Source organism: Corythoichthys intestinalis, chromosome 1, assembly GCF_030265065.1.
Source record: "Corythoichthys intestinalis isolate RoL2023-P3 chromosome 1, ASM3026506v1, whole genome shotgun sequence".
Taxonomy (NCBI): Eukaryota; Metazoa; Chordata; class Actinopteri; order Syngnathiformes; family Syngnathidae; genus Corythoichthys; species Corythoichthys intestinalis.
In genome coordinates this window covers 5,387,470-5,412,004 of record NC_080395.1, presented here as the reverse complement: position 1 = coordinate 5,412,004, position 24,535 = coordinate 5,387,470, and the positions used below count along the sequence as shown (strand labels likewise).

General features: G+C 40.0%; 2 protein-coding genes across 3 annotated transcripts in view; both read left to right on the top strand.

Annotated features, from left to right (window-relative positions):
- The first annotated feature begins 1,848 nt into the window (after positions 1-1,848).
- LOC130915381 (NACHT, LRR and PYD domains-containing protein 3-like) lies at positions 1,849-13,815 on the top strand. 2 transcript variants are annotated; one of them, XR_009063226.1, is made up of 6 exons: positions 1,849-2,752; positions 2,819-2,897; positions 3,275-3,574; positions 8,955-10,779; positions 11,931-12,575; positions 13,629-13,815. XR_009063226.1 is itself a non-coding variant. In XM_057835668.1 (5 exons), the coding sequence occupies exons 3-5, from the start codon at positions 3,319-3,321 to the stop codon at positions 12,103-12,105; spliced, it is 2,256 nt and encodes a 751-aa protein (XP_057691651.1). In that variant the 5' UTR covers positions 1,849-2,752; positions 2,819-2,897; positions 3,275-3,318; the 3' UTR covers positions 12,106-13,815. The 2 variants fall into 2 exon arrangements, 1 of the variants encoding a protein (XP_057691651.1); XM_057835668.1 differs by having other exon boundaries at positions 11,931-13,815.
- Positions 12,524-24,535, top strand: part of LOC130928229 (uncharacterized) — a 76,250-nt gene continuing 64,238 nt past the window's right edge. The window contains exons 1-7 of the mRNA XM_057854603.1: positions 12,524-12,575; positions 13,743-13,995; positions 14,337-14,510; positions 14,847-15,020; positions 15,358-15,531; positions 16,659-16,832; positions 16,946-17,195. Coding sequence (XP_057710586.1) covers positions 12,524-12,575; positions 13,743-13,995; positions 14,337-14,510; positions 14,847-15,020; positions 15,358-15,531; positions 16,659-16,832; positions 16,946-17,195 — 1,251 coding nt within the window. The remainder of the gene's footprint in view (positions 12,576-13,742; positions 13,996-14,336; positions 14,511-14,846; positions 15,021-15,357; positions 15,532-16,658; positions 16,833-16,945; positions 17,196-24,535) is intronic.

The following is a 24,535-nucleotide window of genomic DNA, read 5'->3' as shown; positions in this document are numbered from 1 at the left end:
CGTTAAATATAAATCTGTGACAGAGGACATAGTAGAGCAAGGCTGCCCTCAAGCGGCCATCTCTCCTAAAGGGAATAGTTACCATTCTCGCAGACATCACACAACTCTCTAGATTGGTCTAACACATTCATTATAGTAAAGCATTCAGGGAGATGTTACTACATGCCATTGACACAGCAAAGTTGACCGACTTATCAGCCCTCGCCTGATAAGCGAAGGAAAGGACGTCAACAACACTTCGGTGGGGTCAGAACGCCCTCGCCTTACCAATACAACAACTTAGTAGCGTGGCGCCTTGGGCATCAAGACATGCCTTAGTTGCCGTGGCAACCACGTCCCAGCCACGAAAGATGACGCGCGAACTTGACCGGCCAAACTTGCCACAGAAGGATGATCCCAAGACAACACTCAGGCACGCCTTCCGCTAGGCCCACTCCGCCGCAGCTTTCAAAAGACTTAACTTTTAGCGAACAACGGTCGCTTCTCGGGGACATTCCGATATATGGGTTGTTTTGCGAACCTTGGATCCAACATTGCCTCTTCGTCGTCTGTTTTGCCTTGTTTTTTGATCACTATCGACGAATAAATTGTCAGCCTGTTTTCAGTGAGCCTTCTTTAAACCGTTCAGAATGGAGTCAGTACAAAGGGTTAACACCGGAGTGAATGCGCGGGATTTGGCCTTCGCGGCCGACTTGCTGGGGCTGCGCCAGTGGGACGCCTACTGGTTCGGCTGTTGCGGTCCCGGCGGCTCAGCCGGGAGGCCGAATTCCTTCACTCCCCATGACCTATAGTAACATCAGAATTCAATAAATAATAAGTAATGATTGTATATAGAATATCTAATCAATTTGAATATTATTTATAATTGATTCTGCATGCTTTCCTCAATTATTACGTTTGTGATGTGAAAATTGAGTAATTAGCTCTTGAAAACGTCAAATTTGCACTAAATAAAACATAATTAAGTTGCTATTTTGGGCAAAACCTTATGATATGTTAAATATTGCTATTGATCATGAAAACTTGGCATGCATTTTGTGATTTTTGTGCCTTTAGTGTAAAATCTGAGACTTTTATAGCCAAATTTTGTTATACTTATGTACATAAAAAATAATTCATCGGGATTTTATAAGGGAAAAACTGACTTTTTTGATGCACCCGCTCATGGAGTGTCATGTGTGCTTAAGGTAGGTGCCTGTTTTGGTTTTTGGTCGATAGCAGTTTTGGTTTTGAAAATATTTGAATTTTAAGTTTCTTTAAAAAAAAAATAGGCCCCCTATTATTCTGCCCCGATTCCCGTGTCCCGTCCATATGTTATGAAGTCTATGGCGCGGCACACAACAGATGTCCATTTACCATTTTTAAAAATATAAAATATACACGTGCTCCCCTTGAAACCTTTACTGCCGATCCGGGTCACGGCACCAATGTAACTGGTTTGCATGGAGCCACGCCGCTTGACGCGATCCATCGCCCTCATCTAGGTCAGGAGTCCTAACCGCGCTGCACGATGCGCCCAACACGGCAGGCGAGTGTGCTGACCACTAAGCCAAAAGCCCTAGCTTGCAGCTGCCAGCGCACCCTCTTGAAGGAATCAGGAGGGAGGTTTCACGCGGGTACGAGTCCTGACCTGAACGAGGAAGACAGATCGCATCGTTCGGCGCGGCTCCTTGCAGACCGGTTACACCAAGAAACGTTTTTATCTTGTCACGTCATCGTCACGAAAGAAATTGTCAACAAAATATTTTTGTTCCTTTCATTTTTGTCGAGAACAACAAAAAATTTTCTCCCGCCCCCAGTCTTTAAAAATAGACCAACTGGGCACAAAACCGCCCAATCTGGAAATGCGGGTGGCAATCATGCACACACGGGTGTTGTGGGTGTCACCGACATCTCGGAGGACCGGACAGACAAGTCATCACTCAGACGGGAGGCGACGAGGTGACAACAAGGCTTCGTAAGTTTTCTCTTATGCTGAAAAGAAAATTACAAACAAACAAAAAAGAGTCGCAAGTTTGTTTGCTTTAAAGTTGTTGTTGTTTTTATCATTTGCTCCTTTGGTAAGTTAGCCGACTGTTTCATTTATCGCGCCGCAATTCTATCATGTGCGTAACAGGAAACAAAAAAAATATCTTTTAAGCCATAGAGTACATTTTGTGTCCAAAACCGAAATGTCTTTTTGCTTGAAATGCCTCATTATATTTTGCGTAAGACGGAATTTTCGACGCTCGTTTACTGACATTGGAGTTTCTTCTTCTTTAGAAAGACATGGGTGCCTAAGCAGGTTCGGCAACTTCTTGTGGTATGTAGAAGTGGCAACTCGCCTCAATGACACTTGGAATCCATTTCCTTGTTGCCAGCTATTATTTGATTGTTTGAAATTTTGCCTCTTTGAAAAAGAAAATTTAGACCGAATCTGGTTTATTATGTCTTTAACTATATTGTCAGGTATTTTCAATTTCAAAACAAGTCATTCAGTGCCACAATACAGCTAAAAAAGCAACAAGGGAGTTCCGACATGAATGAAAAAGATTGATCTGACGTCCAGGCTTTGCGTCGCGTCACTCAAATGGTTTACGAGCTCAAGTTACAACAAGGTGTCGTCCGTAGAAACCCGATCGACGGTCATCTCGCTCACACGTTTACAAGGTAGAAGGATGCCTCTGGACACCGAGCGTAAGGAGCTGCTGTTGAAAACGCTGATGGAGCTGGGGGAGGACAACCATCAGTCCTTCAACAGATTTAAGTTATGGTAAGCCATGAAAAGTTGTCGTTCACAGATACCCAATCCATGGTCATCTCGCTCATGCGTTTACAGGGTGGAAGGATGCCTCTGGACACCGAGCGTAAGGAGCTGATATTGGAAACGCTGTTGCTGCTTCTAGTGCTCAGTTAAGGTATAGTTGCACAGGGCTTATCGATTGCGCCGAAGCCATGAGGGCGATCAATTCATAATGAGAAAAAAAGAAAACAATTCAAAGGAACGTGCGACCCAGGAAACAATTTGGAAAGTAGTAGAGTCAAAAGTACATATAATGTACTTTTGGAAAATGTATTGAAGTAAAAGTAAAAAGTACCTCTTCATATTTGTAATTAAGTACAGTATAAATACGCCAAAATGCACATAGGTATAGTAATGAAAAACTACTTTTCCTTCGTTACATTCGACCACTGCTAAGAGGAATGAAAACCTGACATCTGTGTTTTGCGTCACATCACTCAAACGGTTTATGAGCTCATGTTACAATAAGTCAAAACAAGTTGTCGTCCGCAGATACGTGTTCGACGGTCACCTCCCTTAAGCGTATAATCTCAAGGATGGCTCTGGACAGCAGACGGAAGGAGCTGCTGTGGAACACGCTGATGGAGCTGGGGGAGGACGACTTTGAGTCCTTCAGGTTCCACACGGCCCTGCCTAGAAGGGTGCGTGAAAACACCCGCCTTGAGTACATAGCTGACAAGCTCTTGATTAAGCACGGCGAGAACACTCTGGATGAGACCGTGAAGATTCTGGAGAAGATCGGGAACAACGAATTGGCCGAGAAGCTGCGCAGCGACGTGCTGGAAATAAAAGGTTAGTCCCCAACATACAGTAGCTTCCCGTGGTAGAAAGCAGGTGACTTGAAAACTGTGGAAGTTAACCATGAAACAACCCGTAGCAAAAATGTTGTTGCTCATCTATTTCCCAATATCACCTCCTGAGACATAACTATTGCTTCTCATTCATTTTGTGATCATTTGTTGCTGCTCTGTTTCTCCTAAGAGGCCCTTAGGAACAATAGATAGACTTTGTTTCTCGTTGTCATCTAAGACATATCTGAGAATGGTGAGCTCTCATCAAAATCTCATCAATAGCTCTTCCTCATCTCATTTATTTCTTTGGAATGCATCACCGGAGCAATAGATGAGGTCATTTTGAGGCACACATGCCCACAACCCCCCCCCCCCCCAAAAAAAAAAAACGGCGCAAACATGCCTTGTTTCCCATATTTTTACTCCAAAATCATCAAATGTCATGAACTTTTATTTTCCAAATCTCTTACATTTTTGAAAGTGTCATCACCAGCTAAAGTCAAAGAATTTCACATGCCAAATACGGATAATCACAAAAATTGCTTGATGACTGCTAAACTATAAATCTCAGTAAAATTTTGAAAACTGGTCATAAAAATTCAACGTCTTAGCTTCGATTTGACATGTTGCACATCGAGACTGAGCAAATGAGCACGGTGTCATTTACATTTCAAAAATGGCACTATTTGACAATAGTTTTTCAACAATCCACATTATTGTCACAAAAATTGAAAAGTCACACTTTCTATTCATTTTAATGAAATGAAACGTCATCTTTTAAATCCGGGAGTGGTCTGTTCATGCTGCTGGCTCTACCTCTCGCTCTCTCAGCCTTTGGAGCTAGTGCTGTATTGGTCGAGAACGATTCGTTCTTTTTGAACGAATTGTTTGGAGGATTGATACCGAACTAATCACCTTCTGCACTGATTAGTTCTTCAGGAAGTTGGGACTTGCGTAGGAGGGAGTTGAGAAAACGGCAGCGTCTGATATCGCGCACGACCAATCAGACGCCAGTCTCATAGTGGGCAGGGGAGGGAGCGGAAATGGAATCAGAGCGTCTGTCACTCACTTCCACGTGTGGCCAATAAGCAGCCAGCGTGCAGGCAGGGGGCAAGACTGAGTTATGTCACTTCCCGTTCACTTCGTCGGTCCTCCGGCTCCTGACCGACATTGCTGCTAACTTGACTTCTCAGTCACGCAGTGAACGAGTCAAAAATGAAAGGAAAAAACTTAATATGGAGCCTATCATGTGCTGCTCAAACACACAAAAACACCACGCAAACCTAGTGAGCATGGTTTAGTGTACTACTTTTCTCAACAGACTCGGGACTAGGACATCCTATCAAAATTACAGTAGTTTAAAACTCTTTCGCCAGTAGCTTCGAGGCAAGCCAAAGCTGAGCTGCGGACGCGTCACGGCAGCGCAGTTGGGAGAGAAATGTCAACCTGTGAAGGCTTCATGGCAGCAATATTCACCTCATCTGTGTACAGCAGTGGTGTCCAAACTATTCCACATAGGGCCGCAGTGGGTGCGGGTTTTTGTTCAAACCCATCATAAGGACAACCTTTCACCAATCTGGTGTCTCTCAAGCGTAATCAGTTGATTGCAGTCAGGTGCTGCTTGTTTTCGCACAAACTTCATTGGTTAAACTGTCTGTGCTCGATTGGTAGGAACAAAAACCAGGACCCACAGCGGCCCTTGAGGACAGGTTTGGACACCCATGGTGTACAGGAAAATGACTACCGTATTTTTCGGACTATAAGTCGCAGTTTTTTGTTTGTTGTTGTTGTTGTTTGTTTGTTTTTAGTTTGGCTGGGGTGCGACTTATACTCTGTAGTGATTTATGTGTGAAATTATTACCACATTATTATATCATTTCACATGTTATTTTGGTGTTTTGGAGTGACACTGATGGTTTGGTAAACTTGTTAGAATGTTCTTTATGCTATAGTCATGTGAATAACTCTTAATAGCTATGTTATTTTCACATACCGGTTCGCATTTCGTTGTTCATGCATCATGTAACATTATCATAATATAAACTTATTCAGCATGTTGTTCTCTATTGTATTTTTATTAGGGCTGTCAAACGATTAAAATTTTTAATCGAGTTAATTATAGCTTAAACATTAATTAATCGTAATTAATCGCAATTCAAACCATCTATAAAATATGCCATATTTTTCAGTAAATTATATGTATGTATTCTGTAAAATAAATTGTTGGAATGGAAAGATAAGACACAAGATGGGTATATACATTCAACATACGGTACATAAGGACTGTAGTGGGCATTTCTCTCTACTGTCATTTAAATCTGTCTATGCTGTCCTCACTCCGAAGCGTCTACTTTTTCCAAAGCTAGACAGCTAGTGAACGACGCCTTAATAATAAGACTTCTTCCTTTTTCATCATATTTATTAATAAAATGGCCTCAAACTATTGTCCTCTTTAGACCGTCGTAAAACTACAAAAAAAAGTACACAAGCATTGCATTAGGAACAACGTTAGCTCAGCACGCTATACAGGTTCACTAAACATAAACAAAAAGTGTCTCATACAAAATATATAACATTTCGCTTACTAACATAATATGTACATTCTTTACAACAACCATACTTACGGACAAATCTTGTCCAAGGATCATATAAGCACAACATTACAACGTAGGCGTCAGCCCGAGACGTCATGCAGCCATATTGAACTAGCAAGAAAACAATAAAGCATGTCGCAAAGCGACCACAAGAGTTCGCTGTTAGAAAGCACAAAAAGCCTTGCTGTAAAACTTACTAAAAGGCAGAATATTTGTCTGAGCGGGACATGTGCGTTAATTGCGTCAAATATTTAAACGTGATTAATTTAAAAAATTAATTACCGCCCGTTAACGCGACAATTTTGACAGCCCTAATTTTTATTTTAAATTGCCTTTCAAGATTACATATCTGTTCTATGTGTTTGATTTTATCAAGTAAATTTCCCCCCAAAATGCAACTTATACTTTGGTGTGACTTATGTTTTTTTCCTCTTAGTTGGGCATTTTATGGCTGGTGCGACTTATAGTCCGAAAATACGGTATTTAGTATGATCAGCATAATACTGATTTGCAATGAAACAGTATATGGTGGAAAAAACTCAGGTGACTTGAAGTTCCGCTCTGAGACCCCCAATTTGGCCAAATTTCAAAGTTGTCCGATATGCATGTGTGATACATCATTGGAAAGCTTAAAATCTCAATTTTCTGAAAGAAGAAAAATTTTGGACAGGAGGGCATTTTTAAAAGAAAAATGTTTTTTAAACAGCAAAACCCTATCTGGAGGCGAGAGCAGAATTACAGATGCCATGATTTTAACAAGATATTATCGCGTACTTACAGTACCTTGTTTCGATCCAAAAACTCCATGTCGCATGTATCACTGAGTGTCAAAACACAGTTGTGAATGCCCACAGTTGGATTTTTGGGGTATTTTATGGGTGAAAAATGGCAGTATAACAAGGGTCGCGATACAGAAATCGCAGACATCAAGGAGTGGTCGAGATTTTCTTTTTCATAAATTTACCCCTTTAAACGTTTTTTTTTTTTTCTTTCTCAATTTTTCTTTGTTTGGATTGATTATTTATCATTTAACGTAAAACAACAAAACATATAACAACAACAAAAATACCATTAAGCGAGTCATGTGGTAGATATGCGTGACCTTTTTACAGACGCCATTTTTTTCATTGCGACGTCATTTGTTTTAAAGTTTAAAATGTGCGGGTGAATAATTTTTTAAAGTCGTTTTTTTTTTATAAAGGAAATATTAGACATCAATGAACGATTCAAAGCTAAAAATAACATAAATTTGGAATAATAAATATAATTAATGACCTTAGTTTTATGACTGGGTTAAAACAAAGGTGGTTGCGCGACGTCTGTAAACGGGGGTTTACAGGGTAGAACGGACAAATTAAAAATAGTTCGGGTCTTGAATCTGCTATGGGAACATACAGACATATTGTTCTATCAAACACAACAGTTGTTTTGGCTTAAAATACAGCAGTTTCTTTTAAAGAGGAGTGCAAGAGCAAAAACTGATTTTTCAGTCTTGTCTGTTTTCCGCCACAGACATGTCATTTTTTCCACCCGAGTTTTTTAACTTTTATTTTTTTTTGTATCAGAGCATGTCGGGTGTTGGTTGGTTGGTCTGCCCAGCCCGTCCCACTCAAGCGCCCGAAAACAACGCAAGCGGGCACAGTTAACGTCGCAATATGTCTCCATTTGTCTTAACAGACTAATGAGCGTGGAAAGGCGACCTTGTAAAGAGCAAACAATTATTTCTCGTCAGCATTTGTCAATCTGAGACGAGGGGACAACAGAGGAGCTGAATGGATTATTTACTTAGCAATACCAGTGAAAAAAATGATATTTCAGTACGATCAACTTCATACTGATTTGCAATGAAACAGTTTTTTATCAAAATTTAGTGTTGTTTTCATTTCAGAGCAACACATTTGACAACCAGCTATTTACACTTTAGTTTTAATGATAGTTACCTAGTGATGAGCATAAAAACAAAAACAACAAGCTTGAGGTAAATATGATGTGTTGGTCGTGCCATTATTAGAAATTAAAATTTCCAATTTCTCTTTTTATATGCGTGACAGCTAGCGTGTCAGGCAGGCTGGTAGTGGCAATATTGTATGTTATCGAGATCGTGCAGGAAAAAGTCCGTGCGCCCCTGCCCCCATTCCCCAAAAAAGGAAAATGTTTAACCGTGTCCTAAATCAAAATGCTAGAACGAGACATAACTTTGATCCCATAGAAATATGTCAGACGACACGGAAATTCTCCCTCGCTATTGCAGTGGGGTGGGCAGTCAGATGAGGCGGCGAAAACAGAATGATATAGTCTGTCACTCACTTCTGAATCTACGACGAGCGGCCAATGAGGAGCCTGCGTGCAAGATGGGGCGGGATCAAGCAATGTCACTTCCTGTTCAGTTATATTGCTAAGCGGTCTTTGATGATTCGTTTGGCAACGTCACTTCCCGAACGATTCATTTGGGCCGGTGTGGATGGGGAGATGAGGGGGGTGAACGATTCGTTGAACGATTTGTTTGAACGAGTCTTTTTACTGAACGAACCGGAATGGATTCGTTTCCTCAAGTGAACGACATATCCCGGCAGCACTTGGAGCTCTGGCAGAGGGTCAATATGAAACGTGAAACAAAATATAGATTCTATTGTTAACAAATACCCACTTTCAAACTATTTTTAAATTCACACGAGTATCACATAAAAGTCAAATATAATAATGTAACGTCATAATCTATCAATAAATATTTAGGTGTGGAATGGAACTGTTTTGTCCTAAACTGCTGTCTCTGCTGCTTTCTTTCAGACGCCGACTTCTCCGTCCACGATGACGATCAGATTGCCAGATTGAAGAGGGAACTCCAAGACAACCTGCGGCGTTTATACAGGTTTGCTTCTGAGGGCAACACAGAGCGCTGGCAGCAGCAGCCCCTGGAGGACGTCTACACGGAGCTAGACATCACCTACGGGGCAGACGTCAGCCCAGACGGGCGGCATGAGGTCCTCCAGATGGAGACGTGTGATGCCGCGGCCAAGCGGTCTATCCTGCCGTGCGACATCTTCAAAAGCCCCGACGGCAACCGGCGACCGATACGCACGATGCTCACCGTCGGCTTCGCAGGAATAGGAAAAACCTTCCTGATTCAAAAGTTTGTGTCGGACTGGGCCAGCGGTAGTACTAACCAGGACGTGGACTTCATATTTCCTTTCACCTTCCGCGAGTTAAACATGGAGAAAGGGGAGAGCTTTACGTTGGCCGAGCTGATCCAAACTTTTGTCTGCGGAGACAGGCACATGAGTGAGCGACTGAACAATATATTTGTCGGCCTGCAAACTTCTGGGAAGCGGGACTTTGAAAGCAGCGGGATCAAGATCTTGTTTATCCTCGACGGACTGGACGAGTGCAACTTCAAAATCGACTTGAAGAAAGTGAGGAAAGTGAACAAGAACGTGAAGGAAAGCTACCCGCTAGAGGTACTGCTGGCGTATCTCATCAAAGGGAACCTGCTTCCGTGCGCCAGGGTTTGGATCACCACGCGGCCCGCGGCAGCCCGCGATATCCCCGCCGACCTCATCGACAGCAGAACAGAGGTTGGAGGATTCAGCGATTCCCGGAAAATGGAGTACTTCAGGAAAAGGTTCCCAAATGAGGAGCGCGTCACTGAGCACATTCGGAAATCTCGCACCATCTTCATCATGTGCCATATTCCCATCTTCTGCTGGCTCACCGCCACAGTTCTTCAGGTTCATTTGGACAAAGGGGAAGAGGGAGAGCTTCCCACAACGCTGACTGACATGTACTCGGCGTTTATTGGTCACCACCTGGAAAACTCCAAGGAGAGAAATACAGCGGAGTACATCCCTTACATGAGAGCGCTCGCCAAGCTGGCCTTTGACCACACCATGAATCAGCGTCAGATCTTCTACGAGAAAGACCTGGAGGACAGCTGCTTTGATTACAGCCAAGCAGCGAAACACTGCGGTTTATTCACAGAGGTGTTTAAGGAGGTCCATCCGCTCAAAAGCAGGAAACAAAAGATGTTTCAGTTTATCCACCTGACCATCCAGGAGTATCTGGCCGCACTGTACGTAAAGATGTGTTTCTTCCACGACAACAAGAACGTACTGGATACATCAAGATGGAAAAAATTGTTCATGTCTATTAAGCGGAAGACAATCACTGAGGTCCACAAGTCAGCTCTCCAGAAAGCCTCGGAAAGTGAAGGAAACCTGGATATGTTCCTCCGCTTCCTCGTTGGCCTTTCATTGCAGTGCAACCAGGAAATAGTGGGGGCGCTGCTGAAGGTTCCTCATGACTGGGAGCAAAGCAAGTCAAAGACGGTCAAGTTGATACAGAAAAGGATCAAACGAAACACTCCAGAAAAGAACGTCAACTTGTTCTACTGTCTAAACGAGCTGAAAGACAACTCCTTACTGAAGCAGATCCAGCATCAACTAGTTTCAGGACGTTTGTCCTGGCGTCAAATGTCAAATGATATGTGGTCGGCCCTGGCCTTCTTCTTACTTACGGACGACGAAACCATGAAGTTTTTTGATCTTAGCCGCTACTCCCCATCGCCTTTGGGACTCAAGAAGCTTCTGTTGGTGGTCAAGGCTTCTCAAAAATCAGAGTAAGTTCTCTAAAGTGAAATGAAGTGGATTCCAAAAGCACAATGGCAAATCCAAGAAGAAGTCCACAAAACACAAAGAAAACAACTAAAAATTATGAAACAATCAAAAATCACAAAAAAGATGGATTAAAAAAAAACTAATACAATTCTCACACACACAAAAACAAATTAAAACACAATTGCTTGTCAGAAGACGCGACAACAAATCGGAAAACAAAACAAAATCACTTCATTCACTCCCAAAGATGTGTTCATAAATTTTTGGAACACTTAAGTTCACTACCAAAACGTATAGAAACAAGAATTGAGGATTTTTAACTGCTCATAACTGAAGAACGGAAAAGTGTAGAAAAACTTCTTTTACTGATGAAAGATTGGAATCGACTTGTTCTTTTATGTGTAGCCATGAAACCCAATATTCTGTAGTGCTTGACAGATCAGCCAAAATCATTGTAAATGAACAAAAAGCTCTGGTTTCTGAAAAATGTCTGAGAACCAGAAATGGTTGGCACTGATGGCGAAGTTGACTCGTGGCTGTTTGGACGAGTGGAAAGATAACTCTATAACCACGTCTATTGCTACTTTTGAAGTGATGATGACAGTGTGATTCATTGCAAAGACTTCATGCGATTACTTGAGATGAACACATTTAATTGTTGCCTAACCCTAATTTCAACGTGTGTAATGCCTAAACTAAGTCAGTGACATCAGCAAAGACGGTAAGAAATTGCAAACAAAAAGCTGGGTCAGTGTAACAGGTTTACCTAAAGTTCATCCTGAAACAGTAGGAAATCCCAAATCTTGAAAAATCTCAAATGGGTCAAAGTTTGGGTTAAATCCAATCTATAATCTTGAGGGAAAAAAAACAAAAGACGACCATTCACACATCATGGTTGTACGAGATAAACGTCCTTCTTGACGACATCCAAAACAAACACTGCCTCCATCAAGCACAAGTAATGTTGGTGATATTATCACGGGAAAAGAAAGTGCATAATGTCTTTGGATTTTGTCATTTGCTCTTTATTTTTTGTTGTCTTGTTTTGTATCTTGAAATAAACTGTATTATTATTATTCAAAGCACCATACTAAAGTCAGCAGAAGTTAGGTTTGGCTTCCTCTCACGACTTCCTCTTTTCTGTGTTCTCCAGTCTAAGTGAATGTCGCCTGGACAAAGGCAGCTGTCACCTGCTGGCTTCCGTTCTCAGTTCTCCATCCAACCTGAGGCATCTGGACCTATTATTCAACGGTCTATCGGACGAGGGGGTCAAGATCCTCTCGAAAGGACTGGCCAGCCCACACTGCAACTTAGAAGTCCTCATGTAAGGAACTTTTCCACTTAGAAATCTACCTCCAGTTCATACTCTTCCTTGGATAGGGTTGACTTACAGTATCTAATGAGATACTGCTGCAACCAGCCAACAATAAGGGCCAAAATATACCAGACGCGTCTTCGGTCTGGGTCTTGCAAGATATAGCGCTGAACCCAATCCGTTTCCATTTTATCCTACTGTTCAAAGTATAGAGGCCGCGTCAGTGCTCCAGACTGACTGTGGACCATCTCCGGCGTGTCAGAACCAGCCGGATGGTTTAGACTATTTTCTATTTTTGCCGGACACGCATCTGTCAAAATGGGCGAGCAAGGCCTGGAATCAAAAGCCCAGTTGCTTATTCACGGTAAAAACACCTGCAAACATGGACAAATGCTTCATCGTGGAGGTGGAAAGTTACAATGTGATTCATGATGCAGCAGATCATTAAAAAGGAAGCTGCAGAAGAAGCTATGAGGATTGATGGTGAGTTATTATGCAAGATATGTAATTTAAAACAGAAATAGTGCCACAAACTCATAGTAAAAGCAAATAAATTCGGGAAAATGTTCAGTCAAATCAAGTCCACCTCTCTCTCTGCTTCTCTGATGAGTACAGATTCCGTGTGTTTGTCGTTGTTTATAATGCCACATTTTCGTGCCCGATTACCCGAGAGCTCTTGACGGGATGGAATTACCGGACCGCAGCTGTGCGCAGCCACTTTTTTGTTTGGTTTTTTGTTTTGCCAATTTTTGACATACTGCGTAGTGCGCTGTAAACGCGGCCAGTATATTTTGGCCCGAAGGCAGTCATAATTATACTTTGATTAGAACCTCCATCAATTTAACGAGGTTCCTCTCCCAACTTCAGGCAATTATCTCATTTTCATTTAAAAAAAAAAAAAAAAGGTTTTCCCGCCAAGTTTACATAATTTTTCATTCCTCGAAAATTTAGTTGAATGCTTTTGAAGGCCTGATTTTTCACAAAATCCATTTCATGACTTTTAATGCTTTTTAATCACCCGAATAAACCGTGTATTAGTCAAGGAAAAGGCAGACACGATTGTCATGTCTATGTGTTAAAAAGATAAAGAATGAATAAGTTGGTTAAAATTGTAAAAGTTAGTTAAAAAATAAATACTGTTGTCCAAAGGTTTCATCTGAAAAGCACTGGGAGTGAGACCTATCCTTTTCTAGCAAAAGTGCATATATGTTGAGGACCAGAGCATCTGTCGCATTGAGTGATCTTAGACACCAAACTTTTTTCCTCATTTCAAGCACGTTTCTCAGCGCCTGTGAGGCTTAAAGGTAACATCGACGAACTTGCTCTGCCAGCTAAGCCTAGGCTAACCTTCGTCTTTGTAAGTTTTTACTTAGTTTTTATATTGAGTTTGAAAGAAAAATGTATTTTTCTCTTTGAGGCGAACTTTTTCACTATCCATTGATTTCACTGAGACATTCTGTTGTGTTTCTGCTAAGCTACTCACACGTTGGAAGATATTATTGTATTACATTTTGAATGTATTCATTTGTATTTTAGTTACCAACAAACTATTTGAGACCTCCATAAACCCAAGAAAAGTACGCCTTGTCTCTGGAGAGTTTCATTTTTTGGTTCGCTGGCTGTAGAGCAACACATGTTACGTGTTGTGAGGACAGCTCAACGATCAGAACCTTCATCACTTTAACCAGGTTCCCTTCTCGACTTCATGCAATTATCTCAATTGTTGCAGCCTGACAATGTGCGAGATCACAAAGCAAGGATGTGTTTCATTGGCTGAGGCACTGAAGGTAACCCCCTCCCATCTTCAAGAGCTGGACCTGAGGTGGAACAATCTGTCTGACGAGGGGGTTGAGATCCTCTCGAAAGGACTGGCCAGCCCACACTGCATCATAAAAATCCTCAAGTAAGAAGGTCCTTCAGTTCGTAATCTTCAATGAATCTGGTCAACTAATCAAAACAATCAGTGATGCCGTTAGCAGCAACTCTAATAAAATTTGTAATAATAATAAATGAATAAAAAAATCCTGTCAAGTTTACATAATTTTTAATGCCTCAAACATGGAGTTGAATGCTTTTTAAGGCCTGGATTTTCACAAAGAAACGGTTAATGAGTTTGGATGCTTTTAAATGACGCCCATCAACCCTGTATTAGTCAAGGAAAAGGCAAACACGATGTTACTTTGAGCAAACATTCACCACTTTTACCGGGTTCCCTTCTTCATGCAATTATCTCATTTGCTGTAGTCTGGAACACTGCGGAATCACCAGTAAAGGATGTGTTTCATTGGCTGAGGCTCTCAGGTTAAACCTCTCCCATCTTCAAGAGCTGGACCTGACCAGGAACGATCTGTTGGATGAAGGGGTCGAGATCCTCTCAAAAGGACTGGCCAGCCCACACTGCATCTTAAAAATCCTCAAGTAAGGAGGTCATTCAGTTTGTAATCTTCCATGAATCTGGTCAACTAATCAAAAGAATCACTGCTGCTGTTAGCAGCATCTCTAATGAATTCTGTAATTAAAAAAAAAAAATCTCATCAAGTTTACATAATTTTAAATCCCTCAAACATGTAGTTTAATGCTTTTTAAGGTCTGAATTTTCACAAAGAAACAGTTAATGACTTTAAATGCTTTTTAATGACCCACATCAACCCTGTATTAATCGAGCAAAAGGCAACAATGTTACTTTCAGCAGATCCTTCATCACTTCAAGCAGGTTCCCTTCTTGACTTCAGGCAATTATATCATTTGTTGCAGGCTGTCATCATGCAGCATCACTCAGAAAGGATGTGTTTTATTGGCTGAGGCACTGAAGGTAACCTCCTCCTATCTTCAAGAGCTCGACCTGAGCTGGAACTATCTGTCGGATGAAGGGGTTGAGATCCTCTCGAAAGGACTGGCCAGCCCAAACTGCATCATAAAAGTCCTCAAGTAAGGAGCTCTAAGAGTTCATAATCTTACATGGATCCCGTTGACGATTCAAAGGAATCACTGCTGCTATTACCAGCAACTCTCATAAATTATGTCCAAAAAATGTTTTAACTGTCAAGTTTCCGTAAAGTTTAATGCCTCAAACATTTAGTTTAATGCTTTTTAAGGCTTTAATTCTCACCAAAAAAAACAGTTGAGTTAGGATGCTTTTAAAGGACACCCATCAGCCCTGTATTAGTCAAGGAAAAGGCAAACACGATGTTACTTCCAGCAGAACCATCATTACTTTAACCAATGTTCCATTCTGGACTTCATGCAATTATCTCATTTATTGCAGTCTGGAACACTGCAGGATCACCAGTAGAGGATGTGTTTCATTGGCTGAGGCACTGAAGGTAACCCCCTCCCATCTTCAAGAGCTGGACCTGACCAAGAACAATCTGTCGGATGAAGGGGTTGAGATCCTCTCGAAAGGACTGGCCAGCCCACACTGCATCTTAAAAATCCTTAAGTAAGGAGCTCCTTCAGTTCGTCATCTTTCGTGGATCTGGTCGAGTAATGGAAAGAATCACTGCTGCGATTTGCATAACTATAATCAATTATGTTAAAAAAAAATCCTGTCAAGTTTACATAATTTGAAAGGCTTTGAAACATTTCGTTTAATCCTTTTTAAAGCCCCAATTTTCACAAAATCCATTTAATGACTTCATGCTTTTTAATGACCCGCATCAACCCTGTATCAGTCAAGGAAAAGGCAGACACAATGTTACTTTCAGCTAGAGGCGCACGATACTTATCGGTCCGATAATAGGAATTATGACATCATCCCAATAAATACGATAATAATATATGTTATCGGATGCTTTTAATAATATTTTTGGCACAGTGTCGAATTGGGATCTGTGCGTTTCCAGTCCTGTTTTGCCAGTATGCAAAGTTTTATTACTGTTCTAGAGGCAGTGTTTTTCCTTCACTGAGTTATAAACCTTACTATGGCAATTAGCAAATGTTTGCAACTTACAGTGTTATTTCTTCACGTTCTCGAGAGGTCTTTTGGTTATTGATATGTAATTGCCAGATTAATTAAGTTGTTCCATGGACCAAGATGACAGAAGTCTCCTCTCCTGTTGCACCAAATATATTATCTGCTGACAAAGCAGAATACCTGTTGGGTTTATGTTTGTTAAACATCGGTGTTCATTGTTCAGGGGAACACATCGTCAATTATATTGACTGATTGTGATTGATTCAAATTATATTTGTAATTATATATTTATTATAATTTTTTGAAAAATGAATATGGACAGTTTATTTGGAGTCAAAACTGTTCTTGTCTTTGTTTTGTTCATTATAATAATGTTCATGTCATCATGAAAATTCTGGTTCGGTAAAGGCAAATCTATATTGAATCAATCACTAGTATTTTTGACCTACATTTGTTCAAAAACTCAGGTGAATATACATTGAAAAAATGTACATATATTATCAGATATCATATCGGTATCGGCCTTGAGGAGCAGGAAGTTATCGGTATCGGTTTCAAAAAATGGATATCGTGCACCCCTACTTTCAGCAGAACCTTCATCACTTTCAGCAGGTTCCCTTCTTGACTAAAGGGAATCATTCCATTTGTTGCAGCCTGACAAAGTGCGGAATCACTCAGCGAGGATGCATTTCATTGGCCAAGGCTCTCAAGTTAAACCCCTCCCATCTTCAAGAGTTGAATCTCGGGGCAATTCGAATAGAGAAAGAAGGAAAGAGGGTCTTATTGGAGATCAAGGAGGATCCCAGCTATAGCCTGGAGACTGTCAGGTAAGATCTAAACAATGTTGCTTATCAGAGTGTAAATTCATGTTCAATATCTATTGTTTGTGTCTTTCTTCAGGTTTAAATGAGATTAAGAACGTTTGGTCCTTGGCGTCAAGAAGGGCGAGTCATTCCAAATGTTCATTTTTAGAAGACGTCGAGTCCATTAGGTCTCCTTCAGATTTAGTTCGGTCTCATGTACTCTCCGACGATCGCAAGAGGACCGGGTGTCGGCGCTACGGGCAAAGCGGCCTCGCTCACAGAATTCGGGGAGGTCGTCGTCGGGTTCTTTGCAGCCACATAGAGGTGGAGTTCAAGGGGAAGGTCTACGACGTTCCCACCAAACTGCTGGCAGTTTTATTCATCCATGTATTTGTACTGGAAGGGGCTGTCCAAATGGATTGGACTCTAGAGCATCATCAATGGCAGCCAGTGAGTTCAATAAGTACCCTTTAAAGGGTTAACTTATGTTTTTCACAAATTTAAAAGAAAATGTGATACGTACACCTAAAATAGTTTTGCTCATTTTGACATCGTTGTTTTAAATTTGATCATTTTCACTTTTTTGTGCAATATGTTGTTGCGTATGAGAACATTAAAACCCTAACTTGAAATAAACGTTTTTAAAAATCATCTAAAAATTCAAAATGAACTTGAATCAATACACTGGAAACGTTTCATTTTGTTGACTTGATTGAAATGCAGGAAAGTCAGGAGGTCGAGTCTCCAATACAATGAGAAGAATTACAATGCCAAGTAACACGACTCTGATTATATGTTTTTTTTTTTAAAAAGAAATGATAAGCAGTATATGAGTTCTTTTAACCAAATATGTTTTACTTGAGTGCATTTAATGGATGACCCCTTTTTCTTTAACTTGAGTCATATTATTTGGAAGTAATGCTCATTCTTGGGTACAATTTTCAGCTTCCCTACCCAACTTTGGAAAAGTAACAAACAACTGGTGTATGCCAAAGTAGCAAGAGTAGCATTTTTTCTTCACACATCTATTCAAGTGAAATGTTTGGTGTGGTGAAACTACTGTTAAAAGTACTTTTTTTTTTTCTCCAAATTTCAAAGTCCCGGAAAAAAAATATATGCATCACTACCCGCCTCATTGACGTCGCCGGATGAGCCCTTTCAGTGCAAAGGGTTGGGTCTCCTCTAATGTCCCAACAGGATGGATAGGAAAAGAAAACATCATTTTTCAAAATATTTGTTCGTCAATGGCAGCAAATGCGTTCACAGAGACATTATTGGAGTGGAAAAAATTGGTAGCAACCTGTTGGTTTCTTTTTTATTATTATTAATTAATTAAAAATATATATGCAAATAACAAAAAAACAAAGAAAACGCAACAACAGATCTCAAAAATAATAAATTCATTCACTCCCAAAGATGTGTTTTATAGAACACTTAGGTTTGCGTTCAAAAATGTATCAAAAAAATACTTGCTGTTTTTCAACTGCTCATAACTAGAGAATGGTAACGAGTAGGAAAAAATGATTTTCATGATTCAAGATTGCAATCCAATTGTTCTTTTTGGGGGTTTGTGTAGCCATCAAACACAATATTCTGTGGTGCTTGACAGATCAGGTAAAATCAATGTAAATGAACAAAAGGAAATGGCTTCTAAAAAATGGATTGGAGTGAATTTTTGTCCACAAACTGAGTAGTTTTTCTCCAGTGTCTTCCAGTCAATATGCATTGGACTTCTAGCGCCATCACTGGCAGCCAATGACTTAAATTTAGGGAGGGAATCACAATTCATGCATTTAAGGATACATTTTTTTTTTTTTTTTTTTTACAAGAAAACTGTCATTTATTTGAAATATCAGCTAAATGGGTCACTTTAATATACAGGCAAGAAATTGGGAGGTGTGAAGGGTGTGGAGGAAATATGTTCCGGTACACCGTACAACTAGGTCCATCCCAAACGACTAATTTTCTCCCGATTAGTCAGCCAACTATTTTTACGATTAGTCGACCAATCTAATAATCCCCCCCCCCTTTTTTTTTTTTTTCTAATTTGGCGATGAAATTGTTGATGGCACTTATTCATTCAAAAAAACATTTTGGAACACTTACATTCTTGATTAAAGTACAAATAAACACAAATAAATAATAAGGTCAAATGCTCATAGAATTAATTAGTGAAAAAGAAAGGAATGTAAATAGATTCAGAACACTGACTTTGCCTTTCCAACATGATTCAAAACAATCTTTAAAAAAAGATCTAGCATTAATTTATATACTACAATATATAATAGTAGCACAATAATTATTCATTGCCAATCAGATTTTTCATAAAGGGTGTCATTTTAAAGCTACTCTTAGTGTAGAATCTGAATTCTGAAGTATGTGGGAATAACTCCAGAAATCGTTATTTATCCGTATCGGATTTGTGCGTGTGTATGTGCTGGGTTGTGACGAACATGACGTGCTTTTATTTTTGAAATGTTCATCGGAAGTACGTTCGCTAAACCGCTAAAAGGAAGATTTACACTCTGCAAAAAAAGCTCTTTTTGTCATTGCATGTCGTGTCAGTAATCTTTTTTCCCCCTTTTTTTCATTTCTAAATGCTGTTAAGTAAGCAATTTTTCATATTTGAAGGGTCACCTTTTAACCGCAAGTTTGCGTTTTGGAGAAGACTGCCAATGTTTTATAGCAGGCTAAAGTAGGTTGTCTTTTTCCCCATCAGCCTCAATGTAGCAATGCTAACGTTTACAGTGTTTAATATAGATGTGTTTTCTTATTTTGTATGTCTGAACTTTATTTTTATGGCGTATTGATGACCAATAAACATCTGTGAAAAGAACTGGAGTCTCATATGACAAGCACGCACGCAGCGATAAAACACAGCCGTGAAAATGACCGCCCTCATTTTGATTTACCGTGTGATAAATGGACTCATGGCATATCGCGACAGGCAATAAAACATGTCGTTAGTTAGTTAGATGGATTGACGATATGCCAGCTCCTGTCGTCTTCTAGAATTACAACTGCACTGAAAAAATTGTGGTGTTGAACTGACATAAACTGACATAGGGGTGGCGTGGCTCAGTGGTAGACACTGAACCCCACATTGCTCCAGGTGCTGCGTCACCAGTGGGTGGATGGTGAGATAGTGTAAAGCGCCTTGAAAGGTGGAAAAGCGCTATATAAGTTAACACCATTTACCATAAAAAAATTATGGAAAGAATTTGCACCTGATAATATTGCTTTCCTTCAGCATTTAGCAATTGTGTCCTTTTAACATAAAGCACACGTCTCGCCAACATTAGGCGCTTATGTTGCGTGACAGGGACGTGCGGTGAGGTTCATGGTTGGTGAGGCACTGACTCCTTTAGTGTCAGATTTCCAAATATAAAAAACCAAAAAGGGTAGCTTATTCAATTGGCTACTGGTTATTTCATATCTCATCAGCATTCTTCACAAAACACGCACACACGGTACATATTATCGATACGTAAAAGTAAGAAAATAACATGCATTTGCTCTACACCCTCAATGTGTTGGTCGTCGCAATTCTATAATTCATGCAACATAAATGAGAGTAAAGAGTGGTGTACAAAACCACAGAATTCAATTCTGACCTTTAGTGAAATATTCAGTTGTTTTTAAAACTTTTAATTCTGATACTTTAATCAATTTATTACAGATTGCTAAACAAAAAGTGTGAAAAGAAAAACAAAGAATATTTTATTTAAGGCCAAAATTTAGTTTTTAAATATTCTATTGTATTTTTCTTGGTCTAAGCTTTTTTAAAAAATTTTTTTTTTATAAGATTGAAATGAAAACTGTTTGTGCTCTTGCGCCTGTCCTTCACCACAAAAACTGGCGTTACTTTGGAAGGGCATAGGTTTGGTATCAACATTCGTAGGGACGATATAACAGCATAACCTGCATGTAGGTACACTTTTTGCTGGGGACGGGACATTAATTAGACCAAACAGATTGGATGAAGGGGGCAAAGGGCCACATTTCTCATGTATATGAACCTAATTAATTAATAGGCAAAATGATCAATGCAAAATAAATCCTTATCTTCTGATAATAACTTTTACATGCATTGGTTCAGATGATACACTGTTCGATTCAAACCTTTGTTTTCAAAAAATACTAAAGAAACATTTTGAAAACTTCCTGAATAAATGTCTGGTTTTTATTAGCAAACATAAACATAATGAAAATAATTCACTTAATAATGGTAGGGTCAATTCTATCCTTACAACATATGGAACTATTGAAAGATCTAAATTCTCTATGTAACTGAACATTATATCATGCAAAAAAGGTAAGGTTGCTTAAAAGTTGGTGGGGACAATTTTAGCATCCTGAAAAGTTGGTAGTGTTATGTCCCTACCGTCCCTATGCAAACCTACGCCCTTTTTGTAAAAGTCCTCCTTATTTTCCTTTACTTTAAAAAATCTCTCCGCCTCAATGGAGAGGATTGCTTCAATTAGATCATTCTGTGTTCTATTTGACAAGCCAGAAAACACAGTGGATGTGTCCAAATGTTTAGCTAACCTTTCATCTTTCTCAGCAAAACCATATAATCGTTCTACATATATGCCACGTTTAGAAGAGCTTACACGCTCATCGTTACCAGGAAATGTTAACTCCTGTTTAGCTAGGATGCAGGTTGCATTAATGAGGTCTTTCAAACTCTTTCGGTTTTCCTTTACCATAGCATTGTGGATGCTACCGTTGAGCTTCCGCTGTTCGTCAAAGCCAAATCGATCCTTGAGCTTCCTAAAGTTTTTAAAGCAATCAGGCTTTGAATGTGAGTGGTCGAGCTCTCATCTTTGCTGAGGCTTCGTGGTAGTTTTTTAATGTCACAATATCTCGTGTTAGTCCAGACATTGGCACAAGTTGAGAAGAAAAGGCAGGGAAAGCAGCAAAGGCGATTTTTCGAAGGACAGCCACATAGCCAGTCGTTTTTTTTCGGGTGTACCAGTCTGTTTGAAAAGCGCGAGCTATCTTCTGTCCCGCAGTTTGAAGCAAACCTTTTAGCTCCGGTGTTGTGTTAATCGCATCCACTTTTAACGGAAAGTCCAGTTTCACGTACGCCCCCTTTCAGTGCGGCAGAATACTATCTGCCGCAACCTGTGCCTTTTCACTGCGCTTTTATTTCCCATCAGCAAAACTAAATATGTCGCTAGCAAACATTAAACTTTAAGGGTTAAAGACATCAGCCAGACTGTGGAAAATCAGGTCAAATAAAAGTATCTGGAAACATTATAATGGCGACATGCAGATGTACGGCAACCAGCACGCTCCAATTCCATGTATCAACCCAGTTTGTTATGGATTGCGCATTCAGAGGTGAGGCTTTACTCGTTGCTGCCGCACCTCTCGTTTCATTTCTTTATTTGAACAGGAAATAGGCAAATTCAGCGATTTTGACTATAAAAAATCTTTGAAATGAGTCATACATACAGAGCAATGGACAAATATTAATATAAATTTGATGCTATAATTATTTTTTTGTCATGATGACAGCCTCCCCTGACCGCACGTCACTGCTTGAAAGTCTTCTCCAAACAGTTGGTCCAGAGCTGACATTTTCTTCTTTTTGCAAGGAGGCTCATCATCTGAATGAATAACAACAGTGGTATATTACCAGCTTTGTTTGCCATGACTCAGTGTTGCTTTTTTTTCATCTGAATTGACCATTTTGTGCAAAAATACACACACAAACCTTTGAGTACATCTTTGGTGGTGATGTCTGTGTCTTCATGGGCAGGCTCACTCTGACATGGATCTGACATGAGCCCAATAAAACATTGGATTAAATCTCCTGAGCTTTCTTTTTTTTTTCTCCTTTTAAAGCTGTCCTGTTCAGCTGTTTGACACAGAGAATGGAAGTCTAAGTGTCCGGATTCTGAACAGTTTTAATGTTTCACATTGAGAGTCTGACATACTCCCATTGTGATCATTCAAAATACCTTTTTATTATGACAAAGCAGCGAACAGGAAGGGATTATGGGGGTACAGAAGAAAAGAAATACACAATCTCCTGTGCTTTCTAAACGAAGCTTCTGTAGTGGTCAACACATCTGAGCCAACTAGTCACAAGCAGAATCTTCCACACTTTTTAGAAAAATATATTATAATAATATATTTTAATATTCTCTTGCACAAATTTATTGTTGTGTAATTTCAACTGGTTTAACTGCGTAAATAAATTGAAGATACTTAGCAAATAGTGTTTTGCTTGTTGCTGACAATGCTGACACTACGTTTCAGGGTCATCATAATTTTTGCCACCCCACCACCCCTCGGCCCCTGTTTCAGAAAAATCCTAGAACCGCCACTGGCTCAGAATACCTATATAAGGTCATGCTCTAGTGTTTGACTTCTCTCCAAAGAAAGAAACTAAAAAAGCAGAAAATGCACTCCTCTTTGGGGAGACGCTGTGATACCGACTTTGCTCAATTATGTCTCAAAATATACCAAATATAGATGGTAAAAATATCGTACGTATGTGTACGCAAACATGCGCACAGCCGTGTGAGTGTGTCTTTACAACACTGGGTCATTGAGGAGTAGTACTACTTTGTCATTATCATTTTTCAATGTAGCGCTAGTACGTTGCTATCCTAAATTTGTGCCGCTTACTAAATTTACGTTCTTTGATGTGTGCCATTGTTTGCTTGGTATAGCTTAGCTTTCTATGTTGTGTCACAATCGGACAGTGACAGCTGATGCTGATTCAACATAAATCTAGTAGCATCGTCATTATTGTGGCCTAATGAATATTGTTTCAGAATGTGATATAATCACAATATTTTACATACCAATAGAATAAATGAAACAGTCATCAAAATATGTCAATGTTGTTTACAATTTATGGTTTTATTTATTGTTTTTATGTAATTCATGCCCTTGTCAGTGCTTCAACCTCCTCAAGTTTGGCTCTCACGTCTGGGATCCCCTGACAACACAGGCAATCTCTTGGAAGGATAATTACTTGAAAGTTTACAGCTACACCTGGAAAATAAAAACGTCATTTATTTTGAAATATAAAATTCATTTATTCATTCATTTTCCATGCCGCTTTTTCTCACAAGGGTCGCGGAGGTGCTGGTGCCTATCCCACCTAACTACGGGCAGTAGGCAGGGGACACCCTGAACTAGTTGCCAGCCAATTGCAGGGCACAAAGAGACACACAACCATTAACGCACATACTCATACCTACGGACAATTTAGAGTGTTCAATCAGCCTACCATGCATGTTTTTGGGATGTGGGAGGAAACCGGAGTTTCCGGAGAAAACCCACGCAGAAATATAAAATCAATTCTATAAATAATTTATTTAGCCACATTTGGGCGAGCTTTATCATATTTAGATGGGTAGGAACTCTCCCTTAACCTAATATTCAGTTTCAGCAGTATGGAGAGCATGGAAAAATATACAACCATGTAATCACTTTCTCTCTAATAGAAAAATCTCGATGCTGGACATAGGCTTACCACTGTCCCGTTCGTGAAGTGTTGAGCTTTCAATCGGCGTCATCACAACGTCTGCTGTGTCAAAAAAGTCGTGGTCATCTGACGCCTCAGGTTCAAACATGCAGGGATTCATTGTAGATCATCTTTCCTGTGAGCCGTTGCCATCGTTAGCGTCACAAAAGAGCGATCCTGAATGGTTACTTTTGGTGGAAATATCACTGATACCGTTGCTGATATGCTCACTGTGGAT

What these genes read in the sequence shown, in the direction of transcription:
- LOC130915381 (XM_057835668.1), top strand. Translation starts at nt 3,319, where the DNA reads ATGGCTCTGGACAGCAGACGGAAGGAGCTGCTGTGGAACACGCTGATG. An exon ending in CGACGTGCTGGAAATAAAAG is followed by an intron (nt 3,575 to 8,954) that starts GTTAGTCCCCAA and finishes GCTTTCTTTCAG; the next exon opens with ACGCCGACTTCTCCGTCCAC. An exon ending in AAGGCTTCTCAAAAATCAGA is followed by an intron (nt 10,780 to 11,930) that starts GTAAGTTCTCTA and finishes TGTGTTCTCCAG; the next exon opens with TCTAAGTGAATGTCGCCTGG.